Source organism: Myodes glareolus, chromosome 18, assembly GCF_982192425.1.
Source record: "Myodes glareolus chromosome 18, mMyoGla1.1, whole genome shotgun sequence".
Lineage (NCBI taxonomy): Eukaryota > Metazoa > Chordata > Mammalia > Rodentia > Cricetidae > Myodes > Myodes glareolus.
The window spans coordinates 11126461-11148007 of NC_142043.1; the positions used below are offsets into that span (position 1 = coordinate 11126461).

At 47.8% G+C, this 21547-nt stretch overlaps 3 protein-coding genes across 3 annotated transcripts in view; 2 read left to right on the forward strand and 1 right to left on the reverse strand.

Moving 5' to 3' along the window:
- Positions 1-4657, forward strand: part of Bicral (BICRA like chromatin remodeling complex associated protein) — a 67067-nt gene extending 62410 nt beyond the window's left edge. Inside the window, exon 13 of the mRNA XM_087897945.1 lies at positions 941-4657. Within this exon, the coding sequence (XP_087754071.1) occupies positions 941-1722 (782 nt within the window). The 3' untranslated portion in view covers positions 1723-4657. The remainder of the gene's footprint in view (positions 1-940) is intronic.
- Positions 4658-11999: 7342 nt separating this feature from the next.
- Rpl7l1 (ribosomal protein L7 like 1) lies at positions 12000-18310 on the forward strand. Its single transcript, XM_087897946.1, has 7 exons — positions 12000-12301; positions 12995-13103; positions 14026-14186; positions 15034-15171; positions 15917-16026; positions 16165-16384; positions 16979-18310. The coding sequence occupies exons 1-6, from the start codon at positions 12261-12263 to the stop codon at positions 16371-16373; spliced, it is 768 nt and encodes a 255-aa protein (XP_087754072.1). The 5' UTR covers positions 12000-12260; the 3' UTR covers positions 16374-16384; positions 16979-18310.
- A 1166-nt stretch (positions 18311-19476) lies between these two features.
- On the reverse strand, positions 19477-20613 carry Pex39 (peroxisomal biogenesis factor 39). Its single transcript, XM_048445339.3, has one exon. It carries the CDS (start codon positions 20155-20157, stop codon positions 19765-19767), a length of 393 nt encoding a protein of 130 aa, XP_048301296.1. The 5' UTR covers positions 20158-20613; the 3' UTR covers positions 19477-19764.
- Between the last annotated feature and the right edge of the window lie 934 nt (positions 20614-21547).

Sequence of the window (21547 nt, forward strand, 5' to 3'; positions counted from 1 at the left end):
GCAGGGGGCAGGGTGTAATAGTCCCTGAGCAGCGTGGCCTTTGGGAGGTCTGTGTGAACCAACCTGTGGTGAGTGCAGGAGAGACTATGAATTCTGGGAAGGAAAAACCAACAGTTAATTTTTTTTTAATGGTTTCCCCTATTAAACTTCAAAACCTGTTGTTCTAGTCTTTGAGAACTAAATTAAACCAGAGGCTTCTCCGTCTGTAAGGAAATGAAAGGCACAGTTAGGAAACCATCAGTGAAGCATGGCACCGGGGCCCGAGCCAGAAGCTGTAGTGCCCCCCAGAGGATTTTCTCTGTCCCACCTCCTGCGTGCAGTCCAGAGTTCCCCAAACCTGAGCTCCCCTCACCACCTCGTTCTTGTTTCTGTTTGCTCAGTGTTTACACAGTGACAAGGCCTCACTGTGTAGCCCTGGCTGTCCTGGAACTCACTGCATAGACCAGGCTGGCCTCAAGCTCACAGGGCTCTCTCTGGGTTTGGAGTCAGAAACAGTGTGACCCCCCCTGAGATAGCTGCTGAGAAACGAACCCAGGTCCTCTGGAAGAGCAGTACACACTTCTCCACACGTGAGCCATCTTTCCAGATTTAAAAAATAAATATTTTTTAAAAAATTAAAAAAACAATCAGTTAACAAAAGAAAGATGGGGGATAGGCGTGTGGCTCTCTTGGTAAATAGAGTACCTCCTTTGCATGCACAAAACCCAGGTTAAGCTTCCTGCATGGAAGCTGGCCCCACAGCCTTGGCTACTTTGAGAAGATGCCCCTCATTAGATTGTCTCTACATGTTTCTGTGGAAGTCATCCTGTGGGGTGCTGGGGGGGGGGGTGGGCAGGGTCTAGCCGGGATTGAGGGACTGCCCTCTGCTCCTGATTAGGAGGATTTGTCATGGGCTAGTCCTCACTCTGACCATTTAATCTCTTTCTGCTCTCATTTCCAGAGGGTTTTCAGGCCGATTTCTGCTGTTCCTTCAAACTTGCCGAGGCTGTACCTGAGACACCACTTGACCGGAGTGACCAGCATCGCAGCAAAACCAGCTCGCTCCATCAGGCGCCCAGGGCCCAAAGCAGAGACCGAGCCAAGCCAGGCGTGGCAGAAGCAACGAATCATGACCAGTTTCATCTAGTGCCTAACCACATCGTGGTCTCTGCAGAGGGAAACGTTTCTAAAAAGTTGGAAGGCCACGGTAGAACACTGAAATATGACAAAGGGGGCTTAGGCCAATTCCGGGGTGTACCTGAGGACAAGGGCAGCCGGAGGGACCCTGCCAATGCCAGCGGGTGCTCTCCAGGTCCCGAGGGCCACCGCAAGACTATGGCTAGGCCGGATCATGACTCCGAGAGCAAGCACCCGGGCATCCTGGCCAGCTCGCACCTGGAGATGCCGTGCCTCGACTCCTTCCAGGACAAAACCCTGAGGAATTCCCCAAAGAATGAGGTTTTACACACAGACATCATGAAAGGGTCGGGTGAGCCCCAGCCGGATCTCCAACTCACCAAGAGCCTAGAGAAAACCTTTAAGAACATTCTGGAGCTCAAGAAGGCGGGGCGGCCACAGAGCGACCCCGCAGCCAGCGGCGCCGTGGACCTTGACTTCCCCAGCTTTTCTCCAATGGCTTCGCAAGAAAACTGCCTGGAAAAGTTCATGCCGGACCACAGTGAAGGCGTTGTGGAAACGGACTCCATTTTAGAAGCAGCTGTAAATAGTATCCTTGAGTGTTAGTAGCAGCCGCCCTCCCCGACCCCGGACCAGTTACATCCGCTCCCAGCAAAGCCAGTGGAAACATCGCCTGACTCCATCACAGGTCATTCTTTCTAATCTCGACCCTGTTCTTTTGAAGAGCAATACACGTCGTCGTGGCTGCAGGGAGACCCTCAGTCAGCCCATCTCTCTCTCTAGAAAGCAGTCCAATAGGCCTCACACATTTCAAGTGTTCCGAAAGCGTTCATGGCCATTGTTGTTCGTTTGTTTTGTGGTTTGTTTGTTTTTAGCGCTGTCACTCGATGAGACCACAGTACACTTAACCCTGGGTAAAATTTTGACAATCATAGGTCATTTCAAAAGAACAGACTTATTAAAGAAAAATCAAACAGGACTTATAGAAGCTACTTTTTTACAGAATTCTCACTGCAGCTCCAAACTAGTGGTTTTGTTTTTGTTTGGGGGAAAGGGTATTTGTGAAGGGAAGTCGGCATGACTTTCCCCATGGCTCAGTTCCCTCTGAGCAGTGGGTAGCCAGTTGCTCTGCCTGGAACCCCACAGCCCTGGCCCAGACATCCGTAGCATCTACGCAGACCGTCTGTAGGCCTGCCTTCCCTCCTGAACAGCCGAGTGTTTACGTCATGCTGTTGCTGAAGAAGCAAAACTCTTTTTTTTCTTTTTTAATTTTAGCGTATCCATGTTGAATTCTGTCTGAGAACGCTCTGTCTTAGCCCCAGGTCTACAGCTTGAAAGTTCACCCAAGCTCAGTAGGGAACACCGGGAACCAGCTCAAGGACAGCAGGCTAGGGAGGTGCGGGAGCCGCCAGGGTCAGTGTGCAACTTTTGAAAGAATTTTACATTTTATAATCGGTGAAGTCAACGCACCCTGTGCTTTTGATTGTTGCTGAATTCTGTTTTGTTTAACCGTTGTCTCCTCACCCTCGCAAACAGCCCAGCAGTGAGTGCTATCACTTTATCAGTGAGTGCTCCCTTTATCAGTTTAAACTCTGTGGCGGGGACTTTGGCCTTGTTTGTGCTTCCTGTTTCTGAGACCAGTAGTCAACACTGGCGTTGATCATTCCCAACACAGTAAACCGAGGGAGGGCAACAGCCAGATGTCACCACCAGAAAGAGGGGGACCCCCCCATGGGTGGCCCATGTTCGAGTTAGCAAGCCTTCCTCTTATGTTCTTTTTGGGGAATAGTGCCCAGTTTTCTCTTCTTGTGGGCCTGTCCCAGAGCATAGTGTTTCTGATACTTCTTGCATTCTTCACATCATGGTAACCATTGCTGAGAAAGCCAGGTCATGGTGCTGTGTGTTTGCACAACCTTCTCCTGCCACACCGCCCACCTGTCTGACCCTCTGGGATCTGGAGGCTGTTTGTGTGTTTGTGAAGGTTTGCTCCCTCTGTTCATCCCCCTGGCTGTAGAAATGCGTCCATTGGTTTCCACTTCATTAGATCCCAGAATGGAGTGGCCCCTACAGTCATCATGTTGAGCATTTCTTTTCCAGATTGGCCTGCAATGGAAAGGAAGGCTTCCGATTTTTTTCTTTTCAAATAGCATAGCAAAAATCTAGGCATGTTGGCACACACCTGTAATCCCAGCAGTCAGGTGGCTGAACCAGGAGAGTCAGGAGTTCAAGGCCAGCTTGGGCTACATAAGTCACCCCTGTCTTAAAAACAAAACAAAAGAAACCAAGCAACAGCAGACTACGTTCCTTTCCACCCACTGTCCGCACAGAAAGAAGCCCTGTGAGACAGCCAGCAGAGCAGTGTCCTTCTCCCAGTCCGCGGCCCAGACAATCGAATAAGAGAATCTGGGCTGTCTTAGAATTACCTTTTTTCCTGATTTGTGCCAATGTCCAAGTTGCTGACTTCCTTCCTGTATTATAACACATTAGAAAGATGAGTTGTTTGCCAGTTAGATTCTGTTTGGGCCACCCTGGATTAACAGCCCTTATCCCTCTGATGTCAGACTCCTCTCACAGCCTCATGGTTGCCTAATTCACGATGGCCCCTGGATGCCTGCACATGGCTACTAATGAATTACATTAATTATTGCAAATCAGTGGAATTCTTGAGACAAGCAAAGTCTCGTGTATATTTGTTACCTCTTCCTTCCTCCTCCAACCTTTCTACCCTAACCCTAGCTTTCCTCTATGTCAAATCACAGGGCTTCTAAGCCCTCACATTGGTCCCATAGTGGAAAGCCTAACGTACCAAAATGAAACTTGTAAATTTTGTGTCCTTGTATGTAAGTTCACTTTCACGGAGGAAAGACTCAAGATAATGGCAGATGAAGATTATAGAATGTGTTTTACCCTGTGATTAGGTTCCACCACGTGGGTCATAACTCGTGTACGAGCCCCCTCTAGTGAAGGAACGCACCTGCCTCAGTGGCCAGCATTTGGTGGTTCAGGTTCATTAGTCAGTTGAGTCCTCGTGCTCAGTAACAAAAATCACCTTTTCTTTCCTTTGTTTTTAATCTGTTTGTTGTTGTGGCAAAGTATGGATTTGTTATTACGCATTGATTTTCTGTGTCCTTAAGTACTGCCTAAAGATGAAGCGAAATTTGAACTGGCAATTACGAAAAGGAAATCCTTTAGCTCTGCAGGACTTAGTAAACTCTGTTAGGTTAGGGAGGCCTCACAGGCTGGCCGGCTCAGAGGACGGTCGCTCGCTGTCAGTGTGGTGTGGGCTTTATTTGCTTAAATACCTTCATTTGTATAGTACGTCTCACTTGAAATTGCTTTGTATACATTTTGTAAAAATATTTATAAAATGTTTTGTAAAAAAAAAAGTATAACAAATTGCAGTTTATTTTGTTATGTTGGATAAATACTGTTAAACCAGTCAGTACCTATATTGTTAATCCATGGTTAGGAAATGTTCAGTTGGAGATCACAAAATGAAACAACCATTGCAATACAGCCAAAGATTTGGGAAAATGTGTAACTGTGATTGTCGTGATTTTGCTGCAACTGGGAATGGCTCCTGTTCCCAGAAGAGGGTAAGTGTTCAGTGGGAATTCTGTATATGTTTAACATGATGGAAGAAGCCTTCGGTGAGAGGACAGGATCTCAGCTGGTCTCTTCTGCACAGATTAAACACACTTGGTGAGTGAAGTTGGTCACGTACCTGTGTAGTTTACAATATACCCTGAGGTCATGTTTGGCATGCATGGCAAATGTATGTGTGTACCCAGCGTCACACCATGGCTCCTGGTCAGCCCCTTTGCATCAGGCATCGCCCCAGAAATGAGGCTTTGGAAAGGAAGGCTAGAGGCTGGAGAGACGCTCAGCAATTTAAAGCACTGGCTGCTCTTCCAGAGGACCCCAGTTCAATTCCAAGCACCTGTGTTGGGTAGTGCACGCCCATTTATGACTACAGCTGTGGGACTTATGTTGTCTAACCTCCACAGGCACTGTACAAATGTACACACACATGAATAAATAAAAACAAACCGTTAGAGCATGTTGACACGGGTCTGACCTCCACAGGCCCTATACAAACATACACACATGAATAAAAACAAGCCATTAAAGCCAGGCGGTGGTGGCTCACGCCTTTAGTCCCAGGACTCAGGAGGCAGAGGCAGGTGGATCTCTGTGAGTTTGAGACCAGCCAGGTCTACAGAGCAAGTTCAAGCCAATAACAACAACTACAAAATATTTAGAAAATAATAATACAGGACTAAAGAGAGGGCTCAACAAATAAGAGCACTGGCTGTTCTTCCAGAGGACCTGGGTTTGCTCCCAGCACCCACATGGTGACTCACAGTTGCCTGGAACTACAATTCCAAGGCATCCAAACCCCTCTTCTGGCCTCCAAGGACACCAGACAAACATGCTATACAGACATACACATAGGCAAAAACTCATAATAAACTTAAAATAATTTTTAAAGAAAATAATATGGAGCAGGGTGCTGGAGAGATGGCTCAGAGACTGTTCTTCTAGAGGTCCAGAGTTCAATTCTCAGCTCCCACATGGGAGCTCACTACTATCTATAGTGAGATTTGGTGCCATCTTCTGGCAAGCAAGCATACATGCAGGCAGAACAGTGAATGCTAAATAAATAAATTTTAAAAAGGAAAGAAAGCTGGGCAGTGGTGGCGCACACCTTTAATCTTAGCACTCAGGAGGCAGAGGTAGGCGGATCTCTGTGAGTTTGAAGAAAACCTGGTCCACAGAGAGAGTTCCAAGACAGCCAGGGCTATACAGCGAAACCATCTCAGAAAGAAAGGAAGAAAGAAAGAAAGACGGGGGGTAGGGGTGGGGGGTAGAGAAAGAGAGAGAAAGAGAAAACATAGTATGGACTTTGAGAGCTTATCCAGTGGTTAAGAACCCGGCTGCTTTTCCACAGGCTCAGAGTCAACTCCAGCGTCTGTATTGTTCACGTCAATCAATTCGGGCCCAGGGCCTCTGCGGACATGAGTGATGCACACATGCATACAAAACAACCACAACACAAACAACATCAAAATAATTGTTATGGCCAGATTGTGGAGTCCCCCAAAACCAACAAATATACCGAGTAGAGTCCTGTATGTAAAAGCAAAGAACCTTTATTATTCAAGTTCGAACTTGGACTCTCCATGTGTCCCGCACATTGGCACCATCAGAGAACTCCAAAAGCAGTTGGAGTTGGGTTTTTGTAACAGCAGAGGTTGGGGTAAAGAATTTCTTAGGTTCAGGACCCTGATTGGCTGACATTTGTCTAGGGTTGTCTTGGTGAAAAGGGATGGGTGCATGCTGAACCTTGTACTGTTAGGCATTTTCTCAGACGGTGGTGTCTGCATGGTCTTTCTTAAAACCAGGTACAGCCATAGGGTAAATGGAAACCAGGCCTCTCTTGACCTTGTCATGGCTGTGTCCTATAATAATAAGGTAGTAAATTTTAAAAAGGAAGGCTTTTCTGATTGCTCAGTTAGGGCCAAGGTCTCTGCATTCCCTTAGGGCATGCCCAGAGACAAATCAGGGCTTCAGTTGAGGTAGTGAAAGCTTCAGTCTGTGGTAGGAGAGCCACGTGTCAGAAAATGGCATCCCAGCACTTTCTCAGGCAGAGAGCAGCCAGTGAGCTACTGGGGATGGAACCTTCCTCTACAGCTGGGGACCCCGGCACCTGGCACAGCCTTGCTCAGGTAGCACCTGTTGTCCTGTAGGGAGTAGGACCTGGATGTAAAGTTTTTCCAGCCCAACAAACCTCTCTGCAGAAGCAATAATCCAAATCAGACCAAATCAAACCGAATTAGAAAAAGCCCAGGTTTAATGGATACCAGTGTTCCTAGGTGGCCCTCTGGGAAAACATGGAGAGGTGGGGAGAGGAGAACTGGAAAGACCATGTGTTCCTTCTGGGGGGGGGAGCAGTTTAAATAGCCTGTGGGAGTGGTCTTGACCCTCTCTGGGGAGGGGTCACTTTTTGGCACGCTTTCTCAGAGGTAGAGTCTAGACTGAGGTAACTCGCAAGGGAGGGGGCTTGAAATGGAGCTTTCCACCCAACATTCCAAAATGGGTATCAGAGGCTGGGGTGACAACGCTTCCAACCAAGCATCCCGCTGAGATGACACTTTGAACCAAACACTAAGCTCCAGGGTGTGGCTATGCCTCAGTTCTGTGTTTTCTAGACAGAAGTAGGGTTTCTCTGTTCAGCTGGAGAGGAGAGAGTTAAGGAGCTCTCACTTCTGGAGCAGCTCTGAGGGGAAAGGGATCCTGGCAGTTGGGAGCCAGGAGATACCACAAAGTCACACTACACAACAAACCACACAGATTTAATAGGAAAGACACAAGAGGGTGGCTGCCTCTGCTTAGGAGGGAAACAGCAAATACTGGACAGGAGGCAGGCTTTATGTAGGACTTCTTGGGAGCAAAGTTTTCCAGGTTGGAGCTGTCTAGGGCAGGGATTATGGGTTTTCACGTTCTGAGCTTGGGCTTCTTGCTCTGTAGGACGGAGCTTGGAGGCCTGTGTCTCAGGGGCTGGGGCAGGGGCTGGGGCAGGGGCTGGGGCAGGGGCTGGGGCCGTCGGTTTTGTCCCTTGCACTGCTCTGTGGGGAGACCCTGGCAGCTGGAGCTCCTAAGGGAGCGGACCTGCTCTTACTGTCCTCCTGCTCTTACTGTCCTCCTCTTTGGTTTATTACTGAAAAACAGGGATTGGAAAGGGTGGGGGTGGTGCTATCATTAGACTATTTCCTGTTGATTGGGGCAGGCTTGATCTTCACTGTCAAGGTATAATAGGGAGTGGCAGGTGTGTAGCTCCACAGCTAAAGTTCAGTAATCCTGTAATAGCAATGGATTGAAAGTCTGGTTAGAGCTGGTAATCCCAGTCCTTGGGAGGCAGAGGCCAGCATATCTCTGTGAGTTCAAAGCCAGCCTGGTCTACAAAGGGAGTTCCAGGATGGCCAGAACTACACAGAGAAACCCTGTCTTGATAACCAACAACAGCAAACAAATTGTAATCATTAGTGTTGGAAGGAGGCTGCTTGTTCTTCCCATCCGCCCGGCTATCTGAGACCTGAAATAATCACTTAATTATTAATTACTTAAGTATTAATTAAATCACTGCTTGGCCCATTAGCTCTAGCTTCTTATTGGCTAACTCTTACATCTTAATTTAATCCATTTCTATTAATCTGTATACCACCATGAGGTCATGGCCTACCAGCAAATTTTAGCCCTTCTATCTCCAGCGGTGGCTCCATGGCATCTCTTTACTCTGTCTTCCTCCTCCCATGCTATAGGCCAAGCCAGTTTTCTTTCTTCCTTAACCATAAAATCAACACATAACAGAAGGACCTCCCACACCACATTCGGGCTGGAGTGATAGTTCATGGGTTAAGAGTGAACACTTACAGAGTACTAGGGTTCAATTCCCAGCATCTAAAAGGCTGCTCACACCTATCTGTAATTCCAATTCCAGGGAATCTGACCACTGTAGGCATCGAACACGTGTGGTACACACATATACATGCAGATAAAAACACATAAATTAAAAATTTTTTGCTGTTATTTTGAATCAGTTGGGGAAAACATTGCTTTGAAGAACCAGGGAACCAAACAACTGTGCAGGCAGGAAGCCTTGAACACCAGAATCCAACGACATCCAGGGCCACACCCCCTTAAAGAATCAGTCGTACAAGTTGCTCTCTGCCTCAGTTTCTTTGCCCATTAAGTAGGACAGTTTGTCCTTGCCCTGTATTTGGGGTATAAAATGGAGTGTATGAAGGACAGTTTGTAATAAAGAGCCAATGTTCCACTAATCTGAAATAATCTGGAAGCAGTTTGGGGTTTTCTCTTTTGTTCTTAGCTTCACTTGTCACCCACTGTCAGCTTCCTCTCCTCTTCTCTATCCTCTGTCCTCAGAAACCTACTGCCTCTCACGTGCTTCCCTCCCGTGGAGACCAGAAGAGGGCTTCAGATGTCCAGTCAGCTGTAGCCATAAGCAGTTATGAACCACTTACTACAGATGCTGGGCATGGAGCTCAGGTCCCCTAGAAAAGCAGTGCTAATTTTTAATGGCTAAAGCATCACTTGGCCCCTGACTACCCCATGGTATCCAGATCAATAACTATTATTGATAACCTTTTCCCTGACTCCAAGCTCATCTTCTGTTTTCTCTCTCTCCCTTTCTCTCTCTAACACACACACACACACACACACACACACACACACACACACACACGCACTTCAAGACAGGGTCTATGTAACCCTGGCTCCCCTGGAACTCACTCTGCCATCCAGTCTGGCCTCGAACTCATAGAGATCTGCCTGCTTTTGCCTCCTGAGTGCTGGGATTAAAGGTATGCACCACTGTGCCCAGCTGATCTCTTTCTTGCCTGTGCCTGACAGTCGCTTGTCACTTTTGGTAGATGTCTTAGTTAGGGTCATTATTGCTGTGATGGGACACCATGACAGGAGCAATGTATGGGGTTCTCTAGAGTCACAGAGCTTATGGCATGAAACTGTGTGTGGTGTGGTGTGTGTGTGTGTGATGTGTATGTGTGGGGTGTGTGTTGTGGTGTGTGTGGGTGTGTGGGTATGGTGTGTGTGGTGTGTGTGTGTATGTGTGTGGTATGTGTGAGGTGTGTGTGGTGTGTGTGTGGCGTCTGTGTGGTGTATGGGTGTGTGGTGTGTGTGTATGTGTGTGTGTGTGTAAAGGGACTTTATTGGAATGACTTATAGGCTGCACTCTAACTACCCAACACTGATAGCTGTGAATGGAAAGTCTAAGAATCTAGTAGTTGCTCACTCCCACAAGGCTGAGTGTCTTTGTTTGTTTGTTCGTTTGGTTTGTTTTTTTGTTTTTTTTTCCAAGACCATACTGCAGGTCTCTGAAGGCAGCTGGTCCCAGGCAGGGAGCCAGCGGTGGCGGGTGAGAGACAGAGACATGGATAGGCACGCCACGCAGAATGAGGTTGGATATGTATTTAGTGAGTTGTGGAAGGGAAGGGGAGAAGGGAGAAGAGGAGGCCAAAGCTGCCTCTTTGTGGGGGGGGGGGGGGAGGAGACAGAAAAGAAAGGGACTCAGGCTGGAAGCTGAAGATCAGCTTGCCTCAGTGGAGGGGGGAGGGGCGTGGCTTGTCTCTTAAAGGGACAGGACAGACTATTACAAGGAGGACCACACTCTAAGAGAGACAGTGGGTACAGAGAGGTGACTACTGGTGTAATTGTGATGAGGGAGAGAGCAGTTTAATAATAATGGAATTATGTTAGGAAATGGGAATGATCATTTGCTGTGGTCCACCAGGTATGCAGTGAGATTTCAGCTGATAAGCAGAAGACCAACCCACCAGAGTGAAGGCCTTCTGCTGGAGGAGCAGATACTAGACACCGGGAGCAGCCTTTCCTATCATGGCTGTTCTTACAGTAAATTTCTTGTGAAGCCAGAAGTACTCTCTTTCTCTAAGTAGGACTCGCCCCAAAAGATTCAGCAGTGTATAAATTATTGAGCACAGTTTTCCCCATGTTTCTGTGAAACTTTCAGTGAGAAATTATTCAGTCAAAAACCTTGATTCCTACAGTCTAATCTCCACTGCATTCTCTGAGATAAACATCAGAAGCCAGCTAGCTGCAATTGTTTCCCATTTGGTAGGACATCCGTTCTGGAGATGGATCTTTCATGTGGATCACATTGGAGACCTTCAGAGATAAGGCAGTCTAAGCTTGTTTGGTTCTTGTTCCTTCCTGATAAGGAGATTGGGTGCCCTAAATTCTTCCGCAGCCAATTTGGGAAAATGGTAACCTCAGTTAACCCTCGTTCTAACCCTTAAAAAAGTTTTTAATTCCTACACCTACCCTCATTTCAGTTTATTGATGCAGGATGTTAACCTAGGAAATTTACTATCTGTGTCCTAACCCTGAGTTTATTTTAGCCAGCTCCAGAGAAAAGCCCTCCCTACACAAGCCTCCCTGTTTTGTTTGGGCGGCTGGATCTTGTTAGGCCCCAGGTTTTGTACTATATAACCATAAATTCCCCTTGTTCTAACCACTTAAGGTGAGAGTGAGCCTGAGGACACCATATGTGACACCATGTTGTCGCTTGACTTTCACATTTAATTTTGAGACAGGGTCTTACTTTGTAGAACAGGGTGGCCTTGAACTCACAGAGATCCATCTGCCTCAGCCTCCTAATTGCTGAGATTAAAGGCGTGTGCTAACATGCCCAGCATCCTTTATTTCATGTTTTGCCTGTACGTAGGTCTGTGTGCCACGGTGTGCTTGATGCCCAAGGCCAGAGGAAGTCGTCGCTTTCCTTGGAAATGGAGTTATAGGAGGTTGGGACCCACGTGTAGTGAAGTGGTGTAAAAGAGACACAGGACCTAAGAAAAGAGCACTCAGCCTAGTTAAGGGAACAAGAAGCAAAAATCGTAAATGTGGTGACGCCTCCAAGTGCTGTCAAATAATGGCATTGTCATAGACTATAGCACAGGCAAACGCACTGTGCTAGACGTGTGGCAGACGCATACAAGAGGTTTTGAGATAAATGAAGTATTTCTAGTTTCGGGCGGTAACATCTGTGTTGGCCACTTCACAGCCACTGTGCTAACACTAAATCTCAAAGGGCCCTCTAGCGGCTACTGGGGAAAGCCTGATGAGGAAGCCGAGGTGCAGAAAGGTAGGAAGCGCAAAGGCTCAGCGTCCCAGACTCCTTTTTATTCCCCCAAATTCTCCACAAAAAGTCGCCACCCGAGTGTGAGCACCAAGTCGGTCTCTCAACTCAAGTCTCCGTGCAGACTAAAAAACCATCGCGCGTGTCCCCTCCACCGGGTCGGCGACGGAAGTGCAGGTGCATTGTGGGAAGCGTTTCCACTGCTGACAGCCTAGCACCCGGTTCCAGGCACTGCAGCCTTGCTGAAAAGGGCTGGCTCTTGATGAATGTCATAGATTCTAGACAGCCTCGAAGGGTTGCGAAGGAAACTGGGATTTTTTGTGGGTGATTCAGGACTAGCAAGACCAATTCTCGGAAGTTCACAGCGAGGACTGCCTGAGTCATCCAGAGTGAGCGAGAGCGGCATCTCTATGATCAAGGAGCCATAGAGCGGGCCTCTCTTTCCCTCCTGTGCATGCGCAGTAGCTGTAGAGCCGGAAAGATGGCGGAGGATGGGTAAGTGTTTGGTTGTTGAAACCCTCGCGTTGGCTTTGAGTATCCGATTCCATCCTTTCTGTTTATACTCTAGTGCTACAACAGGACACTTGTCCGTTGTGGGAAGAAAAAAACAGGCTCATATTATTCAAGAATGTAGGGCTGGGGCCTGCGGCACGGCCTCGACCGAGGTTCGGATATCTGCAGCGACTTTTGGGACAGCGAGTGAGAAAACTGTGGTTCGGAAGGGAGAGAGCGTGGTTGGCGAGTGCCCGGGTGGGTTTGCTCGGCTTTGCTGTCACGAGTGTGTTTTTCACCGTTGTTTCATACATGTGAAGTGTTTCTTGACCATAAATTCTCCCATTACACCTTAGACCTCCCTCTCTCACCAAGTCTCCCTCTGACTTTCAAGTCTCTCCCCACCCTGGCCCGACTTTCATTATTCTCCTTTGTGGATCTGTAACCTCCCCAAACCTTTTCGTATTTTACTAGAATTTTTTCGCCGCTAGTGTCTGTAATAGACACAGTTGTTAAAACTCTCCGGACTGATACAAATCCAGAGACCAAGGGTTTCCTGGGAACGAATGAGCATTATAGGTCTCCGGAAAATCTCAAAAAGATTGCGTGCCTGGAAGACCAGGATCCTGCAATGGTTTGGAAAGCCATTCAATGTTCTTTTCATAATTTTCCTTGATATCAATTTTTCTTTATCAGAGAAAGAAAAAAGATCCCTTTGGTTCCAGAAAATCTCCTGAAAAAGAGGAAGGCTTACCAGGCTCTCAAAGCCACCCAGGCAAAGCAGGCACTTTTGGCAAAGAGGGAGGTAATTCTGGGGAGCAGGGGGTGTGGGATATTGGGGTTTGCAGTGGGTGAATTTTATTGAGCACATGTTGAAATAGATTTGTTATCATTGGATTCTCCCCCCCCACCACCACCATTTGTTCTCCTATACGATATCGTCCAGCTCTCCATTCAGCGAAGATTTACCCAATATCTTTCTGTGAGCAAAATGCTGGTATCCCAATTAAGGGGAAAGTGAAGACTTTCAGAATTAAAATTAAGTGATGAGAGACCAGCTTTGGCAGAGTTTTTTTTCTTTAACGGGGTCTCTTTATGTACATCTTTGGCTGGTTTGAAAATGCATTTGACTAGGCTGGCTTCAGACAGATGCGTCTGCATCAGCCTCCAGAATACTGGGGTTAAATTGCCAACTTTGGCACACTAGTATAATCCCGGCACTCTGGAGGGTTGAGGCAGGAGGATGGAGAATTTAAGGTCAGCTTGGGCTATATAATAAGAACCTGTCTCAAACCAAAAGTATCCAACAATTTTTAATGTTTTCTAGAATATGTATGTGTGGACTGTGCGTGTTGTATATACAAGCTTTGAGGACAGAAAAAAAGACGTCTTGTTTTTAACAATGCCTAATATGGTGTTGGGTTTCATAAATACAGTAATTGTTACCAATATATATATAAACTAATTTACCACAGCTTTTCTTCATAATACCTAAATTTTCTTAGTTCTATCTTTACTTGGATTTCTCCATGAAAGTGTGTCTTTTCTTTGGGGAGCCGCAGAGTTTCTCTGTTTTGGAACTCAGCTCGTTTTGTAGACCAGGCTGACCTCAGGGATCCGCCAGTGCTGGGATCAAAGGCGTGTGCCACTGTGCCCAGCTAAAAGTGTTTCTTCGTGGCTTCTGGATTAATTGTGGAAGAGATGGTGATGTCTGTCTTCTGTCTTAGGGAAAATCAAAACAATTCAGGTTTAAGCGACTGGAATCTTTCCTGCATGATTCCTGGCGGCAGAAGCGTGACGTTGTGCGAGTCCGCCGACTAGAGGTGAAGCCGCGTGCGTTGGAAGTGCCTGATAAGCATTCCCTGGCCTTCGTCATTCGCATGGAAAGGTAGAGTCCCTGAGGTGGGCGGGCGATGAAGCTTGACCTACTCCAGCAGACTGTGCTGGGAACTCAGTGTAGGTTAATCTAGGGGACAGACGCTCAGGGTGGAGGTCGGGTGTTTAGTGATAGATACCCTTTCTAAAACAGGAGCAGCAGCTTGACACAAGACACGTTGTGGTGGCGTGTGCCTTTAATCCCAGCGCTGAAGCACAGAGGGTTAGGGTTAGGAGTTGAGTGCTGCTCGGGGCATATTTCCTTTTATTTGTCCCCATGAATACAGCTATGTGCCTCTAGATATAAAAGCTCTGAGATTTAAATATTTATGACCTGTGTCCTCTTTAACCTTCCTGCCACTACCCATAATCTCTTTCCTGGATTGGATTTCCCTGCTTCTGATGTCAGCCCTCAACTCTGCCCCATAGGCAATAGTCAGAAGGAAATCTGAACATGTTCCTTTTTTTCCTACCCACCCATTAAAGCAATTCAGCTTCCTAAGATAAACACATAATTCTATAGCCAACCCCTGCCAGTCCGTCATTCAGAGACTGTTCTGTAGCATCCAGGGATTGCTCCACAGAATGGGAAAATAGTCTCTTTCCAAGCTGCCTTCCAGTACATGAGAGCTCTAAGTTGGATTTCCTGCCAAACAAACTGGCATAGACTGGAGTCAGAACTGACAGCTGGCCAGGCGGTGGTGGCACAAGTCTTTAATCCCAGCACTCAGGAGGCAGAGGTAGGCGCGTCACTGAGTTCAAGGCCAGCTTGCTCTACAAGAGCTAGTTCCAGGACAGGAACCAAAGCTACAGAGAAACCTTGTCTCAAAAAACAAAAAACTGACAACTGTTCTTTTCAGGATCGAAGGAGTGAGTTCATTGGTACAGGACACCATAGCAAAACTTCGCCTGAAGAAACTGTTCAGTGGTGTCTTTATCAATGTCACCCCTCAGACTGTAAGAATGCTGCGCACAGTGGAGCCTTATGTGACCTGGGGGTGAGTGCAGTTTTCCACGTGAGTTCCCTTGTGCTTTGAGTGTTTAAGACACACAGGGTATTGTTTTCTCAGGGTTTGTGTTGTGTTGGGCATTTTGCTGTGGTCACTCACCAGAAATAAAGAACCTTGGGATATGAGACAGCAGTGATGCTGCTGGTGGTCCTTACAGAATCATTTCAGGACTTCCAATTGTAGATTAAAGCTAAATAAAGTGAAGGGCAGAGAGGGTAACACCCGAACCTAACTAATGTCAGTGCTTATGTGACAGTAGTGGTCTTTGCTGGGTGGTAGCTCACACCTCTAATCCCAGCCCTTGGGAGGCAGAGGCTGCGAGGTTGCTATGGATTCCTGGTCAGCCTGAACTATGCTATAAGACTCTTTCTCAAAGAAACCAATGCAAATTTAGAGCATGATGCCTCAGGCCGTAATCCCTATAACCAAAGACTGAGGCAAGAGCATTGCTGCAAGTTTGAGGCCAGCATAAGGCCATAAGAATAAGACCCAGTCTCAAAAAAAAATCTAAATGTCTAATTTTATACTCCGGCCCACTCTAGGTTTTCTAGTTGGCAGGTGGATTGGTTTGTTTTATTTTAATTGAGTCAAGATATTTCTGGGCAACCTAAACCCAGTTCAGACTCCCTGTGCAGCCCAGGTTGTGGGAAGTTGGGGTGAGAGGACCCTTCTCAGCCAGCTGCAGAACCGAGTGGCCAGTGTAATGCAGGATGTTCTATTGTGCCTTACACAGATTTCCAAATCTGAAGTCTGTCCGGGAACTCATCTTGAAACGTGGACAAGCGAAAGTTAACAATAAAACTGTCCCTCTGACCGACAACACCATGATTGAGGAGCACCTGGGTGAGTGCTGCTGCTGAGGCCAGCAGGGGTGTTGGCAGCTGTGACTTGACCAGGGTGTGCTCTTGGGCTGTACAGTCCCCTGTCAGGCGAGCACTGGCTTGATGGTGACCAAAGGAATCTACACCTTTTATTCCTCAGGGAGATTTGGTGTCATTTGCCTGGAAGACCTCATCCATGAAATTGCCTTCCCGGGGAAGCATTTCCGCGCGATTTCTTCATTCCTGTGCCCATTCCACCTCTCTGTGGCCCGCCATGCCGCCAAGAATAGAGTGGGGTTCCTCAAGGAGATGGGCTCTCCTGGCTATCGGGGTGAACGCATCAATCAGCTTATCCGCCAGCTGAACTAAACTGGGACCAGGTGCGACTGTGCTGCAGACTGCTTGCTCCCTCCCTTCCTCCTTCCCTCCCTGCCCCTCCTCCCTGTGTATACCTTTGCGCATGCCCCCCACAGTGCTCATGTAGAGGTCAGGAACAGACTGGGAGGGGGGAGTTGGTTCTTTGCTCCCATTCCTCAAAGATCAAAGCAGTTTGTCTTGGTGACAAAAAGCCTTTCTTACTGAGCCATCTTGTCAGCCCTTGGTCTGACTTTTGATGGGTCATGCTTGTCCATTAAAAGTCCCTCTGTGAGCTGTAGTTACAATTAGTGGCAAGAACTAGCCATGGATGCAAGTTCTTAGTCCTTGCATCACTGGAAAACAAGTTCTTCTTGTGTATGCCGGTACTTGAGAGTTGTGTTCAAATGGGAGTGAGCATGTTGACCTGTTGGGAAGGGTCAGCGCCTGATGAAGACATGAACCCTTGACTGTTAGGTTACAGGACATTTAGCCTGCAGACTAATGAGCTGTTGTGTTGGAAGGATCTTACCCTGAGTTGATCCTCTGTATTCCTGCTGCCCTTGCGCTCCACACCAGGTCCATTGTTTGCCTGATGCAGTTGTGGTTTCCCTCCTCAGGATTTCCAGAAGACAGTGCATAGGAAGTGTGCATTTGTTATTAAAATTATCAGTATCTTCAAAGAAGATTATTTTCTGCCTTCAAAACCTGGAAGGAAGTGGTCAGCAGAAAGATAGCAGGGTATGAGCATTGGAAACCTCAGCACAGCCCAGTTTGATGGAAAAGGATGTTCTCCACAGTGGCTGCCCCTGCCTCTGAAGTCAACGCAGGCCACGGAGGAAAGAGTTGCCCTACTTTGTCCTGCCTGATATCTTGATGTTTAATGTTGGGTGGGCAAATAATCCAAACACCCCTCCTACCCCTTCTAGCTCTCAGAAGGCCATGGTCCAGACCCAGGGGCGTACTTGAGTCTGGAAGAAGAGAGTCTTGGTTCTTACTTTGTATTGTATTTTTGTCAGCGCCGGTGACTTTGTTTGTTTTTTTAGGACAGGGTCTCACTGTGTAAATCCGGTTCACCTTATTACACTCCATAGCAATCCTGCCTCATCCTCCTAATGCTGAGGTTATAGGTGTGTGCACCCCCAGCCTGGGAACTTACACCACAGACGTGAAATGCAGTTAGGAAGGTAACGAAAGCTTTGCTGGTCTGTGCTGTGAGGCCATGTTGCAACTTCGGTGTCAGCTTTGGTCAGGCTTGCCTGTCCCTGAGTCAGTGATGGCATTTGTACCCTGACACCCTCTTGGCACTCAGGCATCTTACATGAGGATGCATATGAGTGAGCATTCTGATCTAGAGAGATTAAAGTTTAGCCTTGCTTGTTTCCTGTTCAGATCTAGTGCTAAACTGGGCCTGGTGGTACAGCCCTTTAATCCCAGTGCTTGGGAGGAAGAGGGGCACACACACACACACACACACACACACACCCCAACCTCCTCAAAACAAAAATGTGTCTTGGAAATCCCCCCATCAGCCTTTCCTTGCAACCCACACTGGGGTTCACATTCTTAACCGTTGCTTCCCTTGAGCTTTCCTGGGACCTCACTGTGAAGCTGAGTTAGAAAAAGGGAAAAACTTTAACAGTGCCTCAATACATAGGGGTTACAAAGTCGGTGGGTCCCAGAATCTGCCAGAGGTCAATTTAACTCTGCTGTGGAGCACTGGGAGATGAGGTAACCAAAAATGCATTGCAGTCATGGAGATGCTCATGTGTAGCATACTAAATGAGGGAACATATGAAGTGCTCGCCTACTATGTGAGGCCCTGTGATCTACAGTAAGGGAGCATGGCTTCAGTTTCTGGCCTACAAAGTGGAGCTAGTATCTTCACAAATGTCTGCCTTGCTCAGAATTGAAGCAAGTTTTTAAAATAATTAAAAGATTATTTTAAGGTTTATTGTGTGTGAATATATACCTTGAGTGCCACCCAAAGCAGCCAGAAAGTGTCTGGTCCCCTGGTGTTGGAGATCACTCCAGGTCCTCAAAGTAGCAAGTGCTCCCATCCCAGAGTTACCTAAAGTGTGTTTAGAGCCATGGGCAGTGGTGGCGCATGCCTTCAATCCCAGCAGAGCTGGTGGGCATCCTGGTTTACAAGAGCAAGTTCCAGGACAGCTGGGGTTACACAGAGAAACCCTGTCTCAAAAAACAAGAGTGGTGGTGTTTGTCAAGTGGATGGATCTTTAAGGCTGCCCTGATTTAGGCACCGAGTTAATAGATTTGGTCCCTGTTACTCACTGCCCCAGACAGGTGGGGGTTACGTTGCCCCTGCTGTTTTAGTCACTAAACTACGTGGATAGACTTCATGCTGCTATTTGGGTTTTAGTTTTTAGAAAGTGGAAAATGTGAGTCACTGGGCCTGTTTAAAAGACTACTTGGGCTGCGGTGGTGGCACATGCTGTTAATCCCAACAATTGGGAGGTAGAGACTGGCAGATCTCTAAATTCAAGGCCAGCTTGGTCTACAGGGTGAGTTCCAGGACAGGCTCCAACACTACAGAGACAACCCTGTTTCATAAAAGCAAAAAGACTTCTTGGAAGCCTGGTGTGCTAATGCATAACCCTAATCCCAGCACTCAGGAGGCAGAAGCTGGTCTACAAGAGTGAGTTCAGGGTCAGCCATCGCTGTGTGGAGACCTTTCTCAAACAGATTTCAGGGAGCCTGAGCATGGTTCAGTGGCTAAGACCTCAGCCAGCTCCAGCATCTGACACCTACCACTCATTGCTCTGGTAGAGAGCATTGATGCGGTCCTTCCCAGCACCCACAAGGCAGTTGACAACTGTAATTGTAACTTCGGAGATGGCTCGGTAGGTAAGGTTCCTGGTGCCAAGCCAGGGCTTGATTAAGAGGCAGGATTTCTAGGTTTTGTTGTCGCTCAATTTTGAATAGGGGGTCCAGTGGGGGTGACGGCACGCCCCTTTAATCCCATCACTCAGGCCAGGCTGGTCTAGAGTGAGTTTGAGGACAGCCAGGGCTACACAGAAACCGTGTCTCAAAAAGTATGAATTTCACTTGCATCATTTCGAAAACCGAGTTCTATCATAAAACCCAAACGACCACAAAATTAGAAATGACTTGGCTCTCTGGTTTATCAGTATCATCAAAAGGTAGCCCGTTACTGTGAGCAGGTGGTAAAATACTTGTTTCAATTATACAGAATATGGTATGCAGTTGAGATTCATCGTCCAAACCAAAATTCCTGGGCAGCATTGAGTCTCCCGGGAAGACGGTACGGCTGAGACAGGTCAGAACAGATGCGGACAGATGAGTAAAGGAGGCAGCTGTCCAGATCCTCAGGCTCCTGCAGGAGCCAGTCACGCCCTCCGGATCTCGGCTGCGAAAGCCCTGGAGCTCAGGAACTCGCTGGACCTCCGGCACGCTGGGTCGCTGGACTGCCCGGGGCCGGCTCCCCCACGGTCGGAGACTGCGAGCACGAATCTAGGTTGGTGCTGCGGGACGAGGCGGCCGAGCTTGCGTCCTCCCAGGGCTTGGGCCTCCGCGGAAGCAGCGACGCCGTCGGTTCGCCGTGCGTGGCAGTGATGTGGCGTTTCTCCAGACCCGGCGGTTCCCGGCCCTCTTGGACCAGCTGCAGGAGCTGCGCCAGGGTCACCGAGGTCTGAGCCGGTTCGGCGGAAGCCGGTGCTCTGCTAGGGCTGCCGACAGGACCCCGCAGCTCCATGTCCTGCCACCAGTCCAACCCCGGGACCGGACCACAAGCACTTCCGTGCGATGTGGGAGCAACCATCTTCGCGGAAAGGGGAGGGGAAACCTCAGACCGTACCAAAAAGTCTAGCTCAGGTTAGACCTCCAGAACCTGAGCTGTTCCTGCCAAAGCTGCAGACTCAGTTAACCCCCAGCTCACATCCCAGGAGTATATGCCAGGAAGGAAAGAAGGAAGGAAGGGAAAGATAAAATCACACTTCCCTTCTGCAAAGAAAGAGAAAGAAAATCACACTTCTTCTGCACAGGCAGAGGCGCGGGCACAGGCTGCAGCAGGACCTGCTGAGTGTTTGTATTTGAGACGGCCTCAGTCAGTGGTCCAGGCTGTGATTCTGTCTGCCGCTCCCAACCGCGTGCTCTCTTCATACTCCTTTTGTTAGTTGTGGTACTAAGGATCAAATCCCACGGGTTGGTTGGTTTGGTTTTTTGCTGTTGCTTGGGTGTTTGTTGCCTGTTTTGGTATTGAGACAAGGGCTCTTACTATCTCCCGCAGTGTCGCTGAGCTACACATCCTGACTCGGATAATCAGGTTTCTAAAGTCATCAAAGCCAGTCTGAACAGGATGCCGTGGCCTGTAATACTATATGCCCAGGTCGTGGAGTCAGCCTGGATGGGCTACATACTGAAAGAGGTTAATAAATAATAAACAGCTTAGTCTGGCACTCGCCAGAAATCAGTAACACATAATTGGCCGAATTTAAAAAGGACGCAGCCTGATTACCCTCACCTTAAGCCACCCTGTGAAGCCAGCAGGCGGCTGAGACGACTCAGCAACTTTATTCCCAGCCCCATGATTTTTTTCAAGGTCTCATGTAGTCAAGGCTAGCCTTGAACTTACAATATACCACGAGATAGTCTTGATTTTTTTTTCAATGTGTGTGTGGTGTGAGGACACACAATGTACATGTGTATGGAGGTGGACATCAGGAGTCATTCTATACCTTTCTTCTGCCTTATTTAATGATGGAGAGCCTCTCGAACAAACCTAGAGCTTGCTGATATGGCTAGTCTCTTCAGCCAGTTTGCTCTGGGGATCCCGTGTCTCAATTGGGGCTTCTATTGCTGCGATGAAACACCATGACCAAAAAGCAGGTTGGGCAGGAAAAGGTTTATTCACCTTACACTTCCATATTGCTGTTCGTCACCGAAGGAATTCAGGATGGGAACTCAAATAGGGTGCTGGCGAGATGGCTCAGAGGTTAAGAGCACTGGATGCTCTTCCAGTGGTCCTGAGTTCAATTTCCAGAAACCGCATGGTGGCTCACAACCATCTGTAATGAGATCTGGTGCCCTCTTCTGGCCTGCAGGGAAACATGCAGGCAGAATATTGTATATATAATAAACAAACAAATAAATAAAATCTTTAAGAAACAAACAAACAACAACAAAAAAAAAACTCAAACAGGGATCCTGGA